The 23,095-nt window shown below is 38.3% G+C and overlaps 1 protein-coding gene and 1 long non-coding RNA gene across 18 annotated transcripts in view; both read right to left on the minus strand.

The window, feature by feature from the left end:
* CCNT2 (cyclin T2) overlaps window positions 1–23,095 on the minus strand; it is a 48,146-nt gene that overhangs the window by 22,225 nt on the left and 2,826 nt on the right. For 8 of the 17 annotated variants that reach the window (XM_082397867.1, XM_082397860.1, XM_082397879.1 and 5 more), the window contains exon 2: window positions 270–393. The exons of 4 other annotated variants lie outside the window; for them this stretch is intronic. Coding sequence is in view for 2 of the 13 variants with exons in the window: in XM_082397873.1 (XP_082253999.1) it covers window positions 22,854–22,880 (27 nt within the window). In the remaining 11 variants the exon portion in view is untranslated. Of the gene's footprint in view, window positions 1–269; window positions 394–22,853; window positions 22,881–23,095 lie in introns of all 17 variants that reach the window. 5 more of the 17 variants (XM_082397873.1, XM_082397858.1, XM_082397878.1 and 2 more) reach the window with 1 other exon arrangement.
* Window positions 5,841–22,842, minus strand: LOC309631498. The gene is made up of 2 exons (XR_014246315.1): window positions 22,724–22,842; window positions 5,841–20,002 (listed from the first exon to the last, which is right to left on the minus strand). It is a non-coding gene; the product is annotated as an uncharacterized lncRNA (long non-coding RNA).

Consider the following 23,095-nt stretch of genomic DNA (forward strand, 5'->3'; position numbering starts at 1 on the left):
GTATTTTTAGGGTTGATCTTAAATTTAAAAAGTGATTTAACACGCTCATCAAAATTCCCTTCTTTCTTGCTCACCTTCTTTCTTCCACGGTTAAACTCAATTCTTTAAAGGGTTCATTGTAGTCCTAACTAATAAGCAGATTCAAACACTGAAATGATGACACTTGACTTTACTTCAATGATTACACTTGTACTCCTCTCTTCCCTTCTCTCTCCAGTTGTTTTTACATTCTTCTCTTATTCTATTCCTTTGTATGTTTCCATTCCTACCTCTTGATCTGACTCCCTTCCTTCTCCATCTTTCTCCTCCTGCCCATTCCTGGCCGCTGTCTCCCCTTCTGCTCATGATGCCCTCACTGCTGACATTCTTCACTCTCCATTGCTGGCTTCAACCCTGATAGTTGGAGGCAAGGTCAGTTTGCATTAACAAAAAGGTTGGGTGATTTCTAAGTCACTGAAAATGGCTACATCAAAATCAGTTTCAAATAAATCATTCTGGTCTTTATTCTTTTAGTAGTTAATTTTCTGCATACACTTTGTGTATACATTTTTATTTAAGAACTAGCCATAGCTATTTTATTACTCTTCAACTTTAGATCTCCTAATCCAAAAAAGCCCTAACAGAAGCAAAGACCTCCAACTCTGCTTTTCTATTTGCTAATACATCATCAACAAGCTTTTCCTAATCTTTTCTTAGGTTTCATCTTTAGGTCCTACAGGCTGGTGAGGCCATTTCTGCCTTGTCCCTTAACTGCCCCAACACTTCCTGTCCCCTAAGAGTAGGAGTAACTATTTTCTGTGCCTTGAAGACGCTTCATTAATAAATATCCAGCTAGTTCTAGGTATCACAGTCTGAATTTGCAACTCACTTGCCTATGGCTATAGCTAAGGAAAAGGGGTAATGGTAAAACTTCAGCAAACACTCACAGAAAGAGGATCCCAGAACAGGAAAAGTAAAAACTTAGATATAAAGAAAAACAGCCCCCCAACAAAGAACAAAACGGAATAGGTCAAAATGTCCGTTTGTTACTAAGAAAGATCACCAAGCTTCAACAAATTAAACCAAAATTCCAGTACAATGTTAAAAAGGGGTTTAAACCCTTAATTTTACTGCACTGAAAAGACTGGCATTTCAGTGTTACAGAAAATGTCATTAACTCACTCCGGCATTTTAGCTGTTTTCCTACCCATATAATTATGTGTGAGTGTAATACTGTCAACGTAAGAAATTTTATGTTGAGAATTTAAAAAAATCTTCAGGTTGGATGTTATTTGGACCATCTAGTTACATTTAAAAAAGAGCTGGCTTAATAAAGACTGAAAAAATACTAGTATTCAGTATTGCTGAAAAATAGTACTGATGAAGAGAATAGGGCTTGATTTCCAGAGTAATTACATTATATTTAAATACATTTTAATATGCTTAACACAATTTGGCATTTTAAAATTTATTTACTGAGGAGTACCTCATCATTATGAATTTGTTACAGTTTACAGCTTAAAATACACTCAGCATTTCAAATGTTGGTGTTCAACTCTCCCTTACATATTCAGCTCCTACCAGCCCATAATAAACAATCATAGTATTGTGAAATAAGAACATTAATGTTGCATATGTACTCTATCATACCACATAAACCTTAAAAAGACCACTTTTCTTCAGATGGCTAAACAAAAACTAATATTATAGAAAAATTAATACTGTGAAGAAGGCCTGATTCCCCAAATTGATCTACACAATCCCTGTCAAATACCAGCTTCTTTTTTGCAGAAACTGACCAGCTGATCCTAAAATTCATATGGAAATGCAAGGGACAGAGAATAATCGAAACAACCTTGAAAAAAGAAGAACAAAGTTGGGAAGACTCATACTTCCTGAATTCAAAACTTACAAGCTACAGTAATCAAGACTATGTGGTACTGCATAAAGACATATAGGTTGTGGAATAAAGAGTTCAGGGGCTTCCCTGGTGGCGCAGTGGTTGAGAATCTGCCTGCCAGTGCAGGGGACACGGGTTCAAGCCCTGGTCTGGGAAGATCCCACATGCCGCGGAGCAACTGGGCCCGTGAGTCACAATTACTGAGCCTGCGCGTCTGGAGCCTATGCCCTGCAACAAGAGGCCACGACAGTGAAAGGCCCGTGCACCGCGATGAAGAGTGGCCCCCGCTTGCCACAACTAGAGAAAGCCCTCGCATAGAAATGAAGACCCAACACAGCCAAAAAAAAAATTTTTTTAAATAAATAAATAAAATAAGTCAGGAGCTCTTTAAAAAAAAAAAGTTCAGAAGTAAACATTATATTTATGGTCAACTGATTTTTCAACAAGAGTGTCAAGGTAATTCAATAAACAGTCTTTTCACCTAATAGTGCTGGGACAACCATATAATCACATGCAAAAAACTGAAGTCCATCCCTCCCTCTTTAACACCACAAACCAAAAGTAACTGAAAATGGATCACAGGCCAAAATGTAAGAGCTAAAACTATTAAAAAAAAACTCCTAGAAGAATACAGCAATAAATCTTCATGACTTTGGATCAGGCAATGCTTTCTTAGATATACCAAAGCACAAGTGACAAAAGAAAATATTAATAAATTGGATACATGTGCTACAAATGACACCATCAAGAATGTGAAAAAGACAAGCAATGGAATGGAAGAAAATACTCCCAAATTATTTTTCTGATAAGCGATTGTTACCCAGATTATATAAAGACATCCTACAACTTAGATTTTTTTCAATAAATACATACTACAGTGCCTTAGCAACTGCAGTGGGTTGAATCCACAGATGCAGAAACTTGTATACAGAGGGCAGGGCAACTGTAAAGTTCCATGCAGATTTCCTAGTGTGTGGGGGTGGGGTCCCTAAACCCTGCACTGTTCAAGGCTTAAGCATATACAAATGGCCAACACACACATGAAAAGATGCTCCAGACCATTAATCACTATGGAAATGCAAATCAAAACCACGAGATACTACTGTACACTCACTAGGATAACCATAATTTTAAAAAAAGACAGTTTAAGTGTGGCAAAAATGTGGAGAAAGTGGAACCATTTAACGTTGTTTGTGGGAAGGTAAAATGGTATGAATACTTTGGAAAACCATTTGGCAGTTTCACAAAATGTCTTCAAAAAAGCTATCCAAGGGACTTCCCTGGTGGTTCAGTGGGTAAGACTCCTCACTCACAATGCAGGGGGCCCGGGTTCAATCCCTAGTCAGGGAACTAGATCCCACACGCATGCTGCAACTGAGTGTCCACATGCAGCAACTAAGAAGTCCACATGCCTCAACTAAAAGATTCCCTCACGCCACAAGGAAGATCCCATGTGCCACAACTAAGAACCGGTGCAGCCAAAATAAATAAATAAAAATAAATAAAATAAATATTTAAAAAAAAAGCTACCTAAGATTACTGAGGTCTAGGTTTAACATACAATCCAGCAATTCCACTCCCAGGTATATACCCAAGAGAAAACAAAACCTTAACTCCACACAAAACCTTGCACACGAATGTTCACACCAGCATTATTCACAACAGCAAAAAATTTGAAACAACCTAGATGTCCATAAACTGATAAATGGACAAATAAAATGAGATATATCCACACAATGAATGGAATGTTACTCAGCAGTAGAAAGGAATGAAGTGCTAATATGTGCTACACCATGGGTAAATCTTGGAAACATTATGCTAAGTGTAATACCACATATTGCATAATTCCATTTATATGCTATGTCCAGAATAGGCAAATCGACAGAGACAGAATGGTTGTCCAGGATTGGGAGGGTGGAGAAAAATCAGCGAACTGCTAATAGGCATGGGGTTTCTTTTTGGGGTGATGAAAGTACTATACACTTAGATCGTGATAATGGCTGCACAACTCTATAAATATACCCACTGAATTGCACATTCTAAACTGGTGAATTTAAGGTATATTTTCATCGCCCCCAAAAGAAACCCCGTGCCCATTAGTTCACATCACATCTATTTCCTTAAATATGACATATACGGAGTACTTAACATGCCAGCTTTACAACCAGAATCACAACTTATATTTAAATATAAAACATTAAGTTAATGCCCCAAAATTCTGTGGGGTGGTAAGGATGTTTCTATCACTTTCCTCATTCCCTAGAATGTGTATACATGTTTATAGTAGCATGTATAGTGATCTAATTTGATTTTCACTTAAAAAAATTACTGTAAACAATTTTATGTACTAAAAATACCTTTGTTATGCCTTCAAAATCAGTTTATAAATTACATAAAGTCAGTCTTCATACAGAAACCTTTGTGTGCCTTGGCTAATGCAAACACTCTTTGCATATTTGTTAACATAAAAATCTGCTCTATTCTATAGACCAAGCTCAGTTTAGAATTACTGTATCACCAAATTGTATAAAATACTTTCTTAGTTCTGGTACAAATGAGCTAAAGCCATCAAAGAAGCATATGAACTATCAAGACTAGCAGACACAAGTATGTGTGTGTGCATGAAAAAAGGTATGAATTATGTGAATATTTTACAATCATTTAATTTTGAGGGAAAAAAGCTGCTTCATGAAGACTTTATAAAGACTTGTATAAGATATGGTCAATACATTCCATCAGTCAACATATGTAACTAGACATATAGAGCACCATGTTTCAAAAAAAAGCTTTTTTTTTTAAACTTTGAGCTCTTTTCAGAATCAATTTGAAAAAAAAATCTAACAAGAGTATCACTTGCTTTCATATGTCTATCAAACTCTCTCTGATGGATCATCCACCTTGCTTACCCAAATCTCCACAGAAAATCAGAGAAACAAGATAGCAAAACCAAGAGCCTATGGATGCTTATAACCAAACCACTTAACAAGGAAATCCCAAAATACAAACGGGAGAGGAGAAAACAGGCTACTGTAACCACAATACCTACAGTATCAGCATCTATGCAATAAGGAAAGGGAAGTAATGGGGCATGTGCTGGACTTGATAACAGAAGAAACTCAAAAGTAGCCAACAGGCATCCACTGGAAACCATGGTGGGCCAATTTGAGAACATCAGCTAAACCTGGGAAAAATTTTGTCAAGTCCAATTAAGTGGATGAATGCATGAGGACTAGAGTAAGGCTTAAAGGGTTGAAGCTAACTTCTATGAACTTTTGAAACTGATCTCCCAAGCCTCTCTTCCAGGACTCCATATTGAAGAAAAGCTTCTGGGAACAACAAGCAAAATTGGCAGGATAGGTACAAGGCAAAGCACAGATAAAAATGAGGTAGGGGAACTCAGCCAGGAAACCCCAGAAAGCAACCTGCTACATTTCTGAATATTACACAAAATAACAGTGAAGTTAGAAAAGCTCCTCTGAAACACATCTACTTAAAGCTCAGGAAAACTAATCTCTGAAAAGAGTGAGTATCACAAAAAGTATTTAGGTGTTACAAAGATACTATAAGAAAAATTTAGAAGAGTTGTCCCTAAGCAACAAAAATCACACTAGAAAGAACTGCTTTAAAAAAAATTCAACAGGACTTCCCTGTGGCACAGTGATTAAGAATCCGCCTGCCAATGCAGGGGACACGGGTTCGAGCCCTGGTCCGGGAAGATCCCACATGCCGCTGAGCAACTAAGCCCGTGTGCTACAACTACTGAGCCTGCGCTCTAGAGCCCACGAGCCACAACTACTGATGCCCGCGCACCTAGAGCCCGTGCTCCGCAACAAAGAGAAGCCACCGCAATGAGAAGCCTGCACACCGCAACGAAGAGTAGCCCCCACTCACCACAGCTAGAGAAAGCCTGCGCAGCAACGAAGACCCAACTCAACCAAAATTAAATAAATAAATTTATTAAAAAAAAATTCAACAAATGGTACTGAGAAAACAATATCCACATGCAAAAATCAGACCCTTACCTTACACCATATATAAAAATTAGCTCACTATGGACCAAAGACTTAAATGTAAGAACTAAAACTATAAAACTCAGAAGAAGATGGGAAATAATTTTGGATTATAATTTTGGATTTGGCAATGATTTCTTGGATATGACACCAAAAGCACAGGCAACAAAAGAACAAATTTGGACTTCATCAAAATTAAAAACTTTTGTGCACTAAAATATATATATATGAAGTTGGCCTACAGAATGGGAGAAAATACTTGCAAATCATGTATATGATAAAGGATCAATATCCAGAGTATATGAAGAACTCATATAACTTAACAACAAAACACCCAACTAAAATATGGACAAAGGACCTGAGTAGACATTTCTCCAAAGAAGATAAATGACCAATAAACACATGAAAAGATGCTCAACACCAGTAGTCATCAGAGAATCTCAAATCAAAACTACAATGAAATATCACTTCACACCTATTAGAATGGTTATTATCAGAAAACCAGAAAACAGTAAGTGTTGGTGGGGCTTCCCTGGTGGCACAGTGGTTAAGAATCCGCCTGCCAATGCAGGGGACACGGGTTCGAGCCCTGGTCCGGGAAGATCCCACATGCTGCGTAGCAACTAAGCCCGTGAGCCACAACTACTGAGCCTGCACTCTAGAGCCCGCACGCTCAGAGCCCGTGCTCTACAACAAGAGAAGCCACCACAATGAAGAGTAGCCACTTGCCGCAACCAGAGAAAAGCCTGTGCGCAGCAACAAAGACCCAATGCAGCCAAAAACACCAAAAAAAAGAGTGTTGGTGAGGATGTGAAATTGGCATCTGTGTGCATTACTAGTTGGAATATGAGATGGTGCTATTGCTATGGAAAACAGTACGTCAGTTCCTAAAAAAATTAAACCCAGAATTACAATGTGATCCAGTAAATCCATTTCTGGGTATACACCCCGAAATACTGAAAGCAAGGAATTGAGCAATTTGTACATTCATGTTTATAGCACCTATCCATCTGTACATTAACCAATTAAAATGGATGAACAACTGTAGTACAAACATACCATGGAATATTACTCAGCTTCAGAAAGAAAGGAAATTCTGACACATGCTACAACAAACATGAATCTTGAAGACATCAGGTAAAGTGAAATAAGCTAGACATGAAAGTTCAAATATTTTAAGATTCCACTTATAGGAGATACAAAAGAATAGTGAAATTCATAGCAAAGTAGAATGGTGGTTGCCGGGGGGCAGGGAGGAAGGGGAAATGTGAAGTTTGATTAATAAATAGACTTTCAGTTTGTGAAGATAAAACGTTCTGGATATGGATGGATGGTGGGGATGGGTGCACACAATGTGAATGTACTTAATACCACTGAACTGTAAACTTAAAAATGGTTTAAATGTTACATTTTATGTTATATTTTACCACAATTAAAAGACACCAAAAAATTTAACAAACCAACACACCTCCAAACTAACAGACATTAAAAAAATGATTCAGGCACCTTCAAGATGGTGGAGGAGTAAGACGCAGAGATCACCTTCCTCCCCACAAACACATCAAAACTACATCTACATACGGAACTACTCCTACAGAACACCTACTGAACGCTGGCAGAAGACCTCAGACCTCTCAAAAGGCAAGAAACTCCCCACGTACCTGGGTAGGGCAAAAGAAAAAAGGAAAAACAGAGACAGAAGAATAGGGACAGGACCTGCACCTCTGGGAGGGAGCTGTGAAGGAGGAAAGGTTTCCACACACTAGGAAGCCCCTTCGCGGGCGGAGACTGTGGGTGGTGGAGGGGGGAAGCTTCAGAGCCATGGAGGAGAGCGCAGCAACAGGGGTGCGGAGGGCAAAACGGAGAGATTCCCGCACAGAGGATCGGTGCCGACCAGCACTCACCAGCCAGAGAGGCTTGTCTGCTCACCCGCTGGGGCGGGCGGGGGCTGGGAGCTGAGGCTCGGGTGTCGGAGGTCAGATCCCAGGGAGAGGACTGGGGTTGGCGGTGTGAGCACAGCCTGAAGGGGGCTAGTGTGCCACAGCTAGCTGGGAGGGAGCCCGGGAAAAAGTCTGGAGCTGCCGAAGAGGCAAGAGACCACTGTTTCCTGGTGCGCAAGGAGAGGGGATTCAGAGCACCGCCTAAATGAGCTGTAGAGACAGGCACGAGCCATGGCTATCAGCACAGACACTAGAGAGGAGCATGAGACACTAAGGCTGCTGCTGCAGCCACCAAGAAGCCTGTGCGCAAGCACAGGTCACTATCCACACCGCCCCTCCGGGAGCCTGTGCAGCCTGCCACTGCCAGGGCCCCATGATCCAGGGCCAACTTCCCTGGGAGAACACATGGCGCGCCTCAGGCTGGTGCAACATCATACTGGCCTCTGCCGCCGCAGGCTCGCCCCGCATTCCGTACCCCTCCCCGACCCAGGGCCTGAGTGAGCCAGAGCCCCCTAATCAGCCAATCCTTTAACCCTGTCCTGTCTGGGTGGGGAACAAACGCCCTGAGGTGACCTACACGCAGAGGTGGGTCCAAATCCAAAGCTGAACCCCAGGAGCTGTGAGAACAAAGAAGAGAAAGGGAAATTTCTCCAGGCAGCCTCAGGAGCAGCGGATTAAAGCTCCACAATCAACTTGATGTACCTGCATCTGTGGAATACCTAAATAGACAACGAATCATCCCAAAATTGAGGCGGTGGACTTCGGGAGCAACTATAGATTTGGGGTTTGCTTTCTGCATCTCATTTATTTCTGGTTTTATGTTTATCTTAGTTTAGTATTTAGAGTTTATTATGACTGGTAGATCTGCTTATTGATTTGGTTGCTCTCTTCCTTTTTTAATTTTTATATATATATATATTTTTTCCTTTTTCTCTTTTTGTGTTTATGTGTATGCTTCTTTGTGTGATTTGTCTGTATAGCTTTGCTTTTGCCATTTGTCCTAGGGTTCTGACTGTCCGTTTTTTGTTTTTGTTTTTTAGTATAGCTTTTAGTGCTTGTTATCATTGGAAGATTTGTTTTTTGGTTTGGTTGCTCTCTTCTTTCCCTCTCTCTTTTTAAAATTACTTTTTAAATTTTTAATAATTAATTTCTATTTTAATACCTTTATTTACTTATTTCCTTTCTTTCTTTCTTTTTTTTTCTCCCTTTTCTTCTGAGCTGTGTGGCTGACAGGGTCTTGGTGCTCTGGCTGGGTGTCAGGCCTGTGCCTCTGAGGTGGGAGAGGCGACTTCAGGACACTGGTCCACCAAACACCTCCCGACCCCACGTAATAACAAACTGCAAAAGCTCTCCCACAGATCTCCATCTCAACGCCAAGACCCAGCTCAACTCAACGACCAGCAAGCTACAGTGCTGGACACCCTATGCCAAACGATTAGCAACACAGGAACACAGCCCCATCCATTAGCAGAGAGGCTGCCTAAAATCATAATAAGGTCACAGACACCCCAAAACACACCACCAGATGCTGTCCTGCCCATCAGAAAGACAAGATCCAACCTCATCCACCAGAACACAGGCACTAGTCTCCTCCACCAGGAAGCCTACACAACCCACTGAACCAACCTTACCCACTGGGAGGAGACACCAAAAACAATGGGAACTACGAACCTGCAGCCTGCGAAATGGAGACCCCAAACACAGTAAGTTAAGCAAAATGAGAAGACAAAGAAATACACAGCAAATGAAAGAGCAAGGTAAAAACCCACCAGACCTAACAAATGAAGAGGAAATAGGCAGTCTACCTGAAAAAGAATTGAGTAATGATAGTAAAGATGATCCAAAATCTTGGAAATAGAATGAAGAAAATACAAGAAACGTTTAACAAGGACCTAGAAGAACTAAAGAGCAAACAAACAGTGATGAACACCACAATAAATGAAGTTAAAAATTCTCTAGAAGGAATCAATAGCAGAGTAACTGAGGCAGAAGAATGGATACATGACCTGGAAGATAAAATAGTGGAAATAACTACCACAAAGCAGAAAAAAGAAAAAAATATGAAAAGAATTGAGGACAATCACAGAGACCTCTGGAACAACATTAAACACAACAACATTCAAATTACAGGAATCCCAGAAGAAGAAGAGAAAAAAAAAAAAAGAGACTGAAAAAATATTTGAAGAGATTATAGTTGAAAACTTCCCTAATATGGGAAAGGAAATAGTCAATCAAGTCCAGGAAGCGCAGAGAGTCCCATACAGGATAAATCCAAGGAGAAACACACCAAGACACATATTAATCAAACTATCAAAAATTAAATACAAAAAAAAAATATTAAAAGCAGCAAGGGAAAAACAACAAATAACATACAAGGGAATCCCCAGAAGGTTAACAGCTGATCTTTCAGCAGAAACTCTGCAAGCCACAAGGGAGTGGCAGGACATATTTAAAGTGATGAAAGGGAAAAACCTACGACCAGATTACTCTACCCAGCAAGGATCTCATTCAGATTGGATGGAGAAACTAAAACCTTTACAGATAAGCAAAAGCTAAGAGAATTCTGCACCACCAAACCAGCTCTCCAACAAATGCTAAAGGAACTTCTCTAAGCAGGAAACACAAGAGAAGGAAAAGACTTACAATAACAAACCCAAAACAAGAGAATGGTAATAGAAACATACATATCGATAACTACCTTAAACGTAAATGGATTAAATGCTACCACCAAAAGACACAGACTGGCTGAATGGATACAAAAACAACACCCGTATATATGCTGTCTACAAGAGACCCACCTCAGACCTAGGAACACATACAAACTGAAAGTGAGGGGATGGAAAAAGATATTCCATGCAAATGGAAATCAAAAGAAAGCTGGAGTAGCAATTCTCAAATCAGACAAAATAGACTTTAAAATAAAGACCATTAAAAGAGACAAAGAAAGACCCTACATAATGATCAAGGGATCAATCCAAGAAAAAGATAAAACAATTGTAAATATTTATGCACCCAACACAGGAGCACCTCAATACATAAGGCAAATGTTAACAGCCAAAAAAGCAGAAATAGACAGTAACACAATCATAGCAGGGGACTTTAACACCCCACTTTCACCAATGGACAAATCATCCAAAATGAAAATAAATAAGGAAACACAAGCTTTAAATGATATGTTAAACAAGATGGACTTAATTGATATTTATAGGACATTCCATCCAAAAACAGCAGATTACACTTTCTTCTCAAGTGCTCATGGAACATTCTCCAGGATAGATCATATCTTGGGTCACAAATCAAGCCTTGGTAAATGTAAGAAAATTGAAATCGTATCAAGTATCTTTTCCAACCACAATGCTATGAGACTAGACATCAATTACAGGAAAAAATCTGTAAAAAATACAAATACATGGAGGCTAAACAATACACTACTTAACCAAGAGATCACAGAAGAAATCAAAAAGGAAACCAAAAAATACCTAGAAACAAATGACAATGAAAACACAATGACCCAAAAACTATGGGATGCAGCAAAAGCAGTTCTAAGAGTGAAGTTTATAGCAATACAATCCTACCACAAGAAACAAGAAAAATCTCAAATAAACAACCTAACCTTACACCTAAAGCTATTAGAGAAAGAAGAACAAAAAACCACTGAAGTTAGCAGAAGGAAAGAAATCATAAAAATCAGATAAGAAAAACGAAAAAGAAATGAAGGAAACGATAGCAAAGATCAGTAAAACTAAAAGCTGGTACTTTGAGAAGATAAAATTAATAAACCATTAGCCAGACTCATCAAGAAAAAAAGGGAGAAGACTCAAACCAACAGAATTAGAAATGAAAAAGAAGTAACAACTGACACTACAAAAATACAAAGGATCATGAGAGATTACTACAAGCAACTGTATGCCAATAAAATGGACAAACTGGAAGAAATGGACATTCTTAGAAAAGCACAACCTTCTGAGACTGAACCAGAAAGAAACAGAAAATATAAACAGACCAATCACAAGCACTGGAATTGAAACTGTGATTAAAAATCTTCCAACAAACAAAAGCCCAGGACCAGATGGTTTCACAGGTGAATTCAAACATTTAGAGAAGAGCTAACACCTATCCTTCTCAAACTCTTCCAAAACATAGCAGAGGAACACTCCCAAACTCATTCTACGAGGCCACCATCACCCTGATACCAAAACCAGACAAAGACGTCACAAAGAAAGAAAACTACAGGCCAATATCACTGATGAACATAGATGCAAAAATCCTCAACAAAATACTAGCAAACTGAATCCAACAGCACATTAAACGGATCATACACCATGATCAAGTGTGGTTTATTGAAGGAATGCAAGGATTTTTCAATATCTTCAATATATGCAAATCAATCAATGTGATACACCATATTAACAAATTGAAGGAGAAAAACCATATGATCATCTCAATAGATGCAGAAAAAGCTTTCGACAAAATTCAACACCCATGTATGATAAAAACTCTCCAGAAAGTAGGCATAGAGGGAACTTATCTCAACATAATAAAGGCCATATATGACAAACCCACAGCCAACATCGTTCTCAATGGTGAAAAACTGAAAGCATTTCCACTAAGATCAGGAACAAGACAAGGTTGCCCACTCTCACCACTATTATTCAACATTGTTTTGGAAGCTTTAGCCACAGGAATCAGAGAAAAAAAGAAATAAAAAGAATCCAAATTGGAAAAGAAGAAGTAAAACTGTCACTGTTTGCAGATGACATGATACTATACATAGAGAATCCTAAAAATGCTACCAGAAAACTACTAGAGCTAATCAATGAATTTGGTAAAGTAGCAGGATACAAAATTAAAGCACAGAAACCTTTTGCATTCCTATACACTAATGATGAAAAATCTGAAAGAGAAATTAAGAAAACACTCCCATTTACCACTGCAACAAAAAAAATAAAATACCTAGGAATAAACCTACTTAATGAGACAAAAGACCTGTATACAGAAAACTATAAGACACTGATGAAAGAAATTAAAGATGATACAAACAGATGAGATATATTGTATTCATGGATTGGAAAAATTAACATTGTTAAAATGACCATGCTACTCAAGGCAATCTACAGAGTCAGTGCAATCCCTATCAAACTACCAATGGCATTTTTCACAGAACTAGAATAAAAAACTGCACAATTTGTATGGAAACACAAAAGACCCCGAATAGCCAAAGCAACCTTGAGAAAGAAAAACGGAGCTGGAGGAGTCAGGCTCCTTGACTTCAGACTATACTACAAAGCTACAGAAATCAAGAAAGTATGGTACTGGCACAAAAACAGAAATATAGATCAATGGAACACGATAGAAAGCCCAGAGATAAACCCATGCACATACGGTCACCTTATCTTTGATAAAGGAGGCAAGAATATACAATGGAGAAAAGACAGCCTCTTCAGTAAGTGGTGCTGGGAAAACTGGACAGCTACATGTAAAAGAATGAAATTAGGGCTTCCCTGGTGGCGCAGTGGTTGAGAATCTGCCTGCCAATGCAGGGGACACGGGTTTGAGCCCTGGTCTGGGAAGATCCCACATGCCGCGGAGCAACTGGGCCCATGAGCCACAAGTACTGAGCCTGCGCGTCTGGAGCCTGTGCGCCGCAACAAGAGAGACCACGATAGTGAGAAGCCCGCGCACCGCGATTAAGAGTGGCCCCTGCTCGCCGCAACTGGAGAGAGCCCTCGCACAGAAAAGAAGACCCAACACAGCCATAAATTAATTAATTAATTAATTTAAAAAAAAAGTGCAGGAGGAAACCTAGATATGAATGAGTGACCAAGAATCAGAACATGAGTCCATAAAAAGACATGCCCTGGTAACACCTTTCAGATGCATTTTACCTAACACAGTGATTCTCCACTGATAAGCTGCTGCAGAAGAAAATAAATTAGAAAAAAAAAAAAAAAGAACGAAATTAGAACACTCCCTAACACCATACACAAAAATAAACTCAAAAGACCTAAATGTAGGGGCTTCCCTGGTGGCGCAGTGGTTGAGAATCTCCCTGCTAATGCAGGGGACACGGGTTCGAGCCTTGGTCTGGGAGGATCCCACATGCCGCGGGGCAACTAGGCCCGTGAGCCACAGCTACTGAGCCTGTGCGTCTGCAGCCTGTGCTCCGCAACAAGAGAGGCCGCAATAGTGAGAGGCCCGCGCACACCGATGAAGAGTGGCCCCCACTTGCCACAACTAGAGAAAGCCCTAGCACAGAAATGAAGACCCAACATAGCAATCAATCAATCAATCAATCAATAAATCTTTAAAAAAAAAAAAAAAAGACCTAAATGTAAGGCCAGACACTATCAAACTCTTAGAGGAAAACATAGGCAGAACACTCTATGACATAAATCACAGCAAGATCCTTTTTGACCCACCTCCTAGAGAAATGGAAATAAAAACAAAAATAAACAAAGGGGACCTAATGAAACTTAAAATCTTTTGCACAGCAAAGGAACCATAAACAAGATGAAAAGACAACCCTCAGAATGGGAGGAAATATCTGCAAACAAAGCTACTGACAAAATATACAAGAAGCTCATGCAGCTCAGTATCAAAAAAACAAACAACCCAATCCAAAAATGGGCAGAAGACCTAAACAGACATTTCTCCAAAGAAGATATACAGATTGCCAACAGACACATGAAAGAATGCTCAACATCATTAATCATTAGAGAAATGCAAATCAAAACTACCGTGAGGTATCACCTCACACCAGTCAGAATGGCCATCATCAAAAAATCTACAAACAATAAATGCTGGAGAGGGTGTGGAGAATAGGGAACCCTCTTGCACTGTTGGTAGGTATGTACATTGATACAGCCACTATGGAGAACAGTATGGAGGTTCCTTAAAAAACTAAAAATAGAACTACCATACAACCCAGCAATCCCACTACTGGGCATATACCTAGAGAAAACCATAATTCAAAAAGTCACGTACCACAATGTTCATTGCAGCTCTATTTACAATAGCCAGGACATGGAAGCAACCTATGTGTCCATCGACAGATAAGTGGATAAAGAAGATGTACCATACATATACAATGGAATATTACTCAGCCATAGAAAGAAACGAAACTGAGTTATTTGTAGTGAGGTGGATGGACCTAGAGTCTTTCATACAGAGTGAAGTAAGTCAGAAAGAGAAAAACAAATACCGTATGCTAACACATATATATGGAATCCACCCCCCAAAAAAATGGTTCTGAAGAACATACGGGCAGAACAGGAATAAAGACGCAGACGTAGAGAATGGACTTGACACGGGGAGGGGGAAGGGTAAGCTGGGACGAAGTGAGAGAGTGGCATGGACATATATACAATACCAAATGTAAAACAGATAGCTAGTGGGAATCAGGCGCATAGCACAGGGACATCAGCTAGGTGCTTTGTGTCCACCTAGAGGGGTGGGATAGGGAGGGTGGGAGGGAGACGCAAGAGGGAGGAGATATGTGGATGTATGTATATGTATAGCTGATTCACTCTGTTATACAGCAGAAACTAACAAAGCACTGTAAAGCAATTATACTCCAATAAAGATGTTAAAAAAAGACAGGAAAAAAAAAGAAAAAAAAGGATTCATAACACAAAACCTAAGTAAAAAAGATATGAAATCACACATTCAAAGAGCACGTCACACACCTGAGCATATCAACCCAGAACCACCTAGATTTTTAAGGAAAAAAAATCCTTTGATCACTTAGGCGAAAATAAATATAAGAAAATTAGGTCACCACTCAAACTGCCAGCAATGCTTTATATCAGGAAAAAAGAAAAAAGCAATTGTTACATATATAAGATACTCAAGAAAAGAAAGCACAAGCCAAGAATTTTATATCCAGCAAAACTGACCTTGGATATAAAGGGCACAAAACATTATTAACATCCAAGGATTCAGACAATATTGTTTCCATGATCTTCAAGATAACTTTAAACACTCAAAATGATTACAGAGACTTCAACATACGCACTGGTAGTGAACAATACAAATAAAGTTACTTGCAGAACTAAGCTTGAATGAAGATTAAAAGGGAGAGTTTTGTAATGGCTATTTATGATAATGTAGATACAACTTCTAAAAACCAGGGGTGAGAGGGGAAAGCAATCAAAAACATTTAACTGTCCTCAGTTAATTATACTGGTGGTGGTTGTACTGTAATTTTGAGACATGTTTGTGTAATGTGGGATTAAGTTAACAAGTGATATTGGGATATTTAAATTCTATCATTCCCACATCCTTCAAAACTAAGATTTTTGGTGTGAAATAAAGGTCACAGAGATGTAATACAAAAGAGGTTAAAAAAAAAAAAAGTTAAGTATAAAATGCTATTGTTGCTTGAATCAGAATGAATTCCTAAGATATCTTAAATATATGTATTTAAAATGTATATATATAACAAGTCCACCTATATTTTGTATAGTTCATATATTTAGTGTTAAATGAATAATAAACAATATGTTGACGTGTATAGCGAATACATATTTACTGTACTATATATTTCCTTGCTCTGTTCATTGAAGATGCCTAAAAACAAGACAAACTTAGCAACAATGAGTATCTCCAGGGTCCAGGTTGATATCTTGAAATACCACTTTCTACTAAAAGAAAAAGCACAGTTTCTTAAAGAAATGGCCATTTCAGCTGTGGACATAAAATGTACAAGATGAACCTGGAATACTGAGGAAACTATCCCAGACTATATGGGTACAGACAGAGTTACTAGATGGTCCAGCAATTCTACTCCTGGGTATATATTCAAGAGAAACCAAAACATGTATCTACACAAAAACATACATAAATGTTCATAGCAGCAATATAACAGCCAAAAAGTAGAAACAACCCAAATGTCCACTAACTAATAAATGTATATACAAAATGTGGTATAATGGTAGTTTAGCAAGAAAAATAAATGAAGTACTGATACATGCTACAACACAGATGAACCTTGAAAACATTATGTACTAAGTGAAAGAGGCCAGTCATAAAGGACCACACATTGAATGATTCCATTTATAGGGACTGTCCAGAATAGGCTGGTTGGAAGAATGGGAAGAGATGGCTAAAGGATGTGGGATTTCTTCTTGGGGTGATACAGATTTCTAAAATTGATGTACAACTTTGTGAACGTACGCAAAAACCACTGAATTGTACACTTTCAAAGGATGAAATATATGGTATGTGAATTTTATCTCAACAAAGGTGGTAAATATAGGGCAACAATCAAGTATTTATTCTGCCTTTCCTATATGAACTTGTACCACCGGATGTCCAAACAGTGATGAATCACAACATTTCACTATACAAATATTCCAATTAATAAATGAAGAAGAAATGACAGAATTAAAGTATCACAATGAATAAAAGGATCTAGGCATTGAATATCGACAGCGCTAACACCACAAAAAGACAACCAGACATTAGGTGCCTGCTGATTAAAGAATATAACATCACCTGTAGCCCTGCCAAAAGAATCTAACATGAGTCTGATCAAATTTCTGGATCCAACTGGCAATTTGCAGGGAATACAGGAACAAAGGAACATAATAAACTGCACCATGAATATACAGTTAGCAAAACCCAGACAGGTGGAAACTCTACAGGTATAATGTCCTAGGTCCTTCAACAGATAAAATTTAAGTAAAAGAAAGGGATAGAGGGGAAACCTGTACCTTGAGAGATTTAAGAAACCTATCAAATCTTTAATAATGGGAAAGGATAGGAGAGTTTTTCTATCCCTTTGTGGAGGAAAGGAAAGGGCTGACATTGGGATGGAGCACATGAAGGCACTTCTGGGGTAGTAAGCAAAGTTCCCTTGTTTGATTTGAGTGGTAGTTACAAAGTTGTTTACCTTATAATAATTCACTATGCTATACATTTAGTGGTTTTACATGTTTGTGTTTCATTTTATAACAATTAACAAAACCCACTTCCTCCACGCTTCCGCTGTTGGGGGGCACGGGTTCAATCCCTGGTCGGGGAATTAAGATCTTGCATGCCGCGTGGCATGGCCAAAAAAAACTCAACCAACCAACCAACCAAACAAAAAACACAAAAAAACCCACTTCATTTCATATATGCACAGTTACACTACAGCACTAAAGAATATCAAATAGATGAAATAGAACAGGACCCAAAGGATAAGGTCAGAGAATCAAACAGAAGTGAAAGAGTGGAGTTATCTAGGGAATGGTTTATGAAGAGTTGGAACTTCAGCTCAGTCTCACAACCTCACAGGTCAGGATCACGTGCAAAGTGAAGGGAAAGCACCACATGGAAAAACAGGGATGCACAATGCGTAAATCCTAAGACTGATGTATGGCTGAAGGAGGAATTGGGGCCTAACTCAAAAGAGGACTTCACTGGATTTCATCCAATGAGAAAAGCAAATCAAAATCTGAGAGTATTTTCATTATTCACTTGTATACTCATCTCCTCCTTAGAAATCACTGGCATCAATACTTAGTGTGCCCTATTTCTGAAACACATTAGGAACATTTCTTAAACATATTAGACACAAGTGAGAACTGCAGCATGCGATCAGGCTAGGGATCTAGGTTCAAATGCCAATCACATAACGGCTACTTTCTGGACAAGTAACTTAGTAATTGCATCTGTTTCCTCAGGAGGAGAATACTTCAGCTGCCATAGTAAAATGCCTATTACATACTGGGATTTTTTTTTTTTTAATAATTTATTTCCTTTATTTTTGGCTGCGTTGGGTCTTTGTTGCTGCGCACGGACTTTCTCTAGTTGCAGCGAGCGGGGGCTACTCTTCGTTGCAGTGTGTGGGCTTCTCATTGCAGTGGCTTCTCTTGTTGCAGAGCATGGGCTCTAGTTGTTGTGGCATGCGGGCTCAGCAGTTGTGACTCACGGGCTATAGAGTGCAGGCTCAGTAGTTGTGGCGCACGGGCTTAGTTGCTCTCCAGCACGTGGTATCTTCCCGGACCAGGGCTCGAACCCGTGTCCCCTGCATTGGCAGGCAGATTCTTAACCACTGTGCCACCAGGGAAGCCCTACAGAGTGGGATCTTAATAAATTTTCATCCACACAATATTTAGTTGAAAAGGAATTTAGAAATCATCTAATAATCTCAAATTTACAATCCAGGAAATGTGTTTGGTCAGTACATATCATTTTGAACATAAAAGATACAGAATACATCCATTATCGCAAAAAGTTCTACTGGACAGCCCTACAGTATTTCCTAGTAGCATTAATGGATTTTGAACATAAGATTATTCTTCGACTAATTGCTTTATTAAATTAAAAAGCAGAAGCATAAGTGCGCTATAATATAAACAACCACTCAGATTTCAAAGACATTTTACTTTAGCAGGTAAAGGAATGAAACATGCTGATTTAACTTCTATAAAACGGCCATTGTACAGTCATCTCTCAGTAGCCACAGGCGGGGGATTGGTTCTAGGACCCCTCCACATTGACCGAAATCCATGGATACTCAAGTCTCTTATATAAAATGACGTAGTAATAGCATATATCCTACGCACATCCTTCCTTACACTTTAAGTCATCTCTAGATCACTTACAATACCTAATACAATGCAAATGCTATGTAAATAGTTGCTGGTGTGGGGTAAATAAAAGTTTTGCTTTTTGTAAATGAATTTTTTCCCAAATATTTTTGATCTGCAGTTGGTTGAATCCACAGATGCAGAACCCACAGACATGGAGGGCTGACTGTATAACATTATGAGACACAGGGGAAACATCAAAATTTAAACGAACAGTCTTCAACTTTAGCAGGCATCAGTATCACCTGGGAAGCTTGTTAAGGTAGAGGATCCCAGGTCCCACCACAAATATTCTGATTACATAGATCTAAGGTACAGCCCACTAAAGCATATTTTAGAGGAGCATCCTGATAATTCTCATGCCGAGCGTTGGTGAATCACAACTGGCACATCACAAAAGCTTTACACATCAACTGCTTTTAGTGAAAATTTTCAGGGCTATGAAAAGATTCCTAATAACAGATACTTGAGGCAGAAATAGTGATAACTGCATGAACAATGGAGTCTAGATCTGGGTGCGATTTTTAGCTTTTGTCACTCTGCTGCTGTGTGACTTCAGACAAAGTGTTTAACCTTTATGATTCTTTTCTTCCTTATCTGGGGTAAGAAAGAGAATATCAACCTTAAGTAAATGTTTAGGAACCACATACCAAAATAAACCTAACAAGGAAAAACAAACGCCAAAACCCAAGAATCTCTTCCCATGAAATCAGTAAATAAATATAGGTAGACATTTATCTCCAGATAAACATAAAGGTAATGAAATAAAGCAAAATTAAAGGCTGGTAGATTTGAGTAACAAAAAAATTTATGTCAAAACCCACCATAAACAAAATTAGAAGCCAAACTACTAAAATATCTTCTAATATGATAAGATTCATAACAAGCTCAAATAAGAGGCTAAAAAACACATTAGTACTTAACAGAAAAGCAACATTAACAAGCTAAATTTAAACTTTAAATTTTAGAAATATCGAAACGTTTCCCTAAAGCCCCCAATTAGAAAAAGATTGCAAATGTGATCTTTGTCCTTATGGTCCTTGAAGAATTACAGATGAATAGTCTATTTCTTACTAGAACAGATAAAATTCACCAAACACTCAAAATTAATCTAGTGACGATAACACCGCTTTTAGTCTCACTTCTTAACTCTTTAGGTTAACGCATGGTTTCTTCAACCTCAGCCCTACTGACATTTTGCACCAGGTAACTTTTTGTTTTGCAGGAACATGCTATGCATCGTAGGATGTTTAGCAGCATCCCCAGCTTCTATCCACCAGATGCCAGTAATACCCCTTTCCCATCTGGGACAACCAAAAATGTCTCTAAACACTGTTAAATGTCCCTTGGTTGGCAAAGCTGCCTCTGGTTGAGATCCACTGGGTCAATCTATACTATCCTTTTCTGGTGCCATATTAAAAATTACTTCTCCAGAAACAGCCACATCTAACCCCAACCAGGACCAGTCCAATTCTGTATGTTCTCAATATTGCTGTTGTGTGCTGGATCTAAGAACTGTGAAAAAAACAAACAAAAACCCTTTTCTGTGCTGGAAAAAATACACACATATATGCCTGCACAAGCAAAAACTATTTCTGAAAGGGCACACAGAAACTGTGCACAGCAAATGCTGTAGGGCAGGGGGCTTAGGCACCCGGATGGGAGGGAGGTTTATCATACCCCTTTTTCTACTGTTTTCATTTACCATGTGTCTGTTAGTTTTCAATAATAAAACATTTAAAATGTGTCTATGTGGGGAGGATGAATATAGAGGAAAATGTAGAAGAATTCACTCAATAGACCCATGAGCAACAAGATTTGATACATTCTATTGACGAACTATTGCCAAATATCAACTTTATGTGAGGTACTGGTGAGTATAGCCAAAAAGAAAGGAAACAAAACCTCCCTGTCCTTTTGGGGCAGGGGGAGGTTACATTTAACTTTATCTAGATTCCTATGTTTGAGAGAAATTTAGGGCTTTCACAATACAAATTTAAACAAAATCCTTAACTAACCAAATTGCCCAAAATGTTATTCTTTCACAAGTGGCAATTGTTTATGACAATTTTATGAGCAATTTGAGTATAAATAAGCAACAGGTAGTGTTAACTGGATGAAATCTACCATTAAAAAATCTTGAATAAATTTCTATGCAAAGACTATTAATAAAAATTAGAATGGGAGAATGCTTTATTATCGGACAAAGAACAGGGATTGTGGGCACTCTTCTAGAGAGAGAAAGGAATGGCTTTCCTTTAAACCATTTAAGTCTTTACAGGGGAAGAAAGGAATGCAAAAAGAAAATCTTTAAATTTTCAAATGGTATCTACTAGTCAAGAACCAAGTCAACTGAGAAAGATTAAGACTGCAAGCAAAAAGTGATAATCAAATTTTAGCACAAGCAAATACAAGTTCCTTTATGCGTATCAGCTGACTAATCTTAGATGTACTAAGTGAAACTCAGATATGACACAGATGGTGCATTCTTAGATGTCATCATAGTCAAAAACCATTAGTTCTGAATACTGCCCTTAACTTACTGTGTACTCTTGAGACCTTAAACACAACTACATTTAAATTTGGCATATTATAATGTTTCAATTGCTGCAGCTCAAAAAAGAGGCAACAGAACTAAAGAAAGAGAAGATTAAAATGATCACATGAATTGGAGAGAGAGATGAGACTAGACCATGACCAACAAAAATACTAAGAGTGTGTTCTTTACAACCTCATCTTAGAGAACTCAAAAGACTTGGAATTAATATAAGAAACAAATGCATCATAAACTTGACTAACCAAACTAATGAACAGAGTTTCTAGGAAAAGCTGGGTCAATATCTATTCTACGACTGACACTGGGGAGGATGCTCTCCCCCAGTACATACTTTGTGGAGGCACTGCTGGTTCCAGGGCTTTTTTATATACTTCATTAGATTAAGCTTGAGCTTGACCCAGCAAGGCCATTCTTCAATTACTAATCTCAATTACACAAACCTCACTGCATCCAGTGAGCAAAGGATAGATTTATCTAATTAGGATACACATAAAAGTCATTTTCTGCTGGTAGCCATCCAACCTTCTAAAAAGAGAAAGTAACAATGATAAAAGACAGCTCTGTTGACACTAACTTTTAACACAAGACCAACTTGACCTTTAGGGGATTTTTTACTTTTAAATTTGTTAATGTGAAAAAATAAAATAAAGCCACATAAATATTTTTAAATCTTTTAACATAATGAATGCATATTTATTATAAAACTAAATATATGTTGTTACTAGCATCTTTAAATTGAAGCTTGCTATGGTTTAATTTACCGAATGGTGTTCAATTTACTTAGTGGTGGAGACTCATGCTTTTTTAAAGTCTACCATGACATTCCATTATAACCTTGTAAGAAAAATTTTCCCAGTGATGTCGGGGAGTATGAATTTGAAAGTGACTCACATTCAATTTGAGACCACCCCCTTCACCCTAAAAGAATAGGAAAAAAAAAAAAAGATAAAAGAGTGAGGCTGTGCAATTGATGCAAGTGTACCAACACAAATAAATATTAAAACCACTTTTGATAAAACAGCAAAGGTAAAAAAGACAATGGTTAGATATGAAGGGTGCAATTTACTTCTCAAAACAGAAATTAGCATCAGATTTCAATTATTCTCCTAATAATTACTCAATGTAAAACACTG

Source organism: Balaenoptera borealis (assembly GCF_965194805.1).
Source record: "Balaenoptera borealis genome assembly, chromosome: 6".
In the NCBI taxonomy this organism is placed as follows: Eukaryota; Metazoa; Chordata; class Mammalia; order Artiodactyla; family Balaenopteridae; genus Balaenoptera; species Balaenoptera borealis.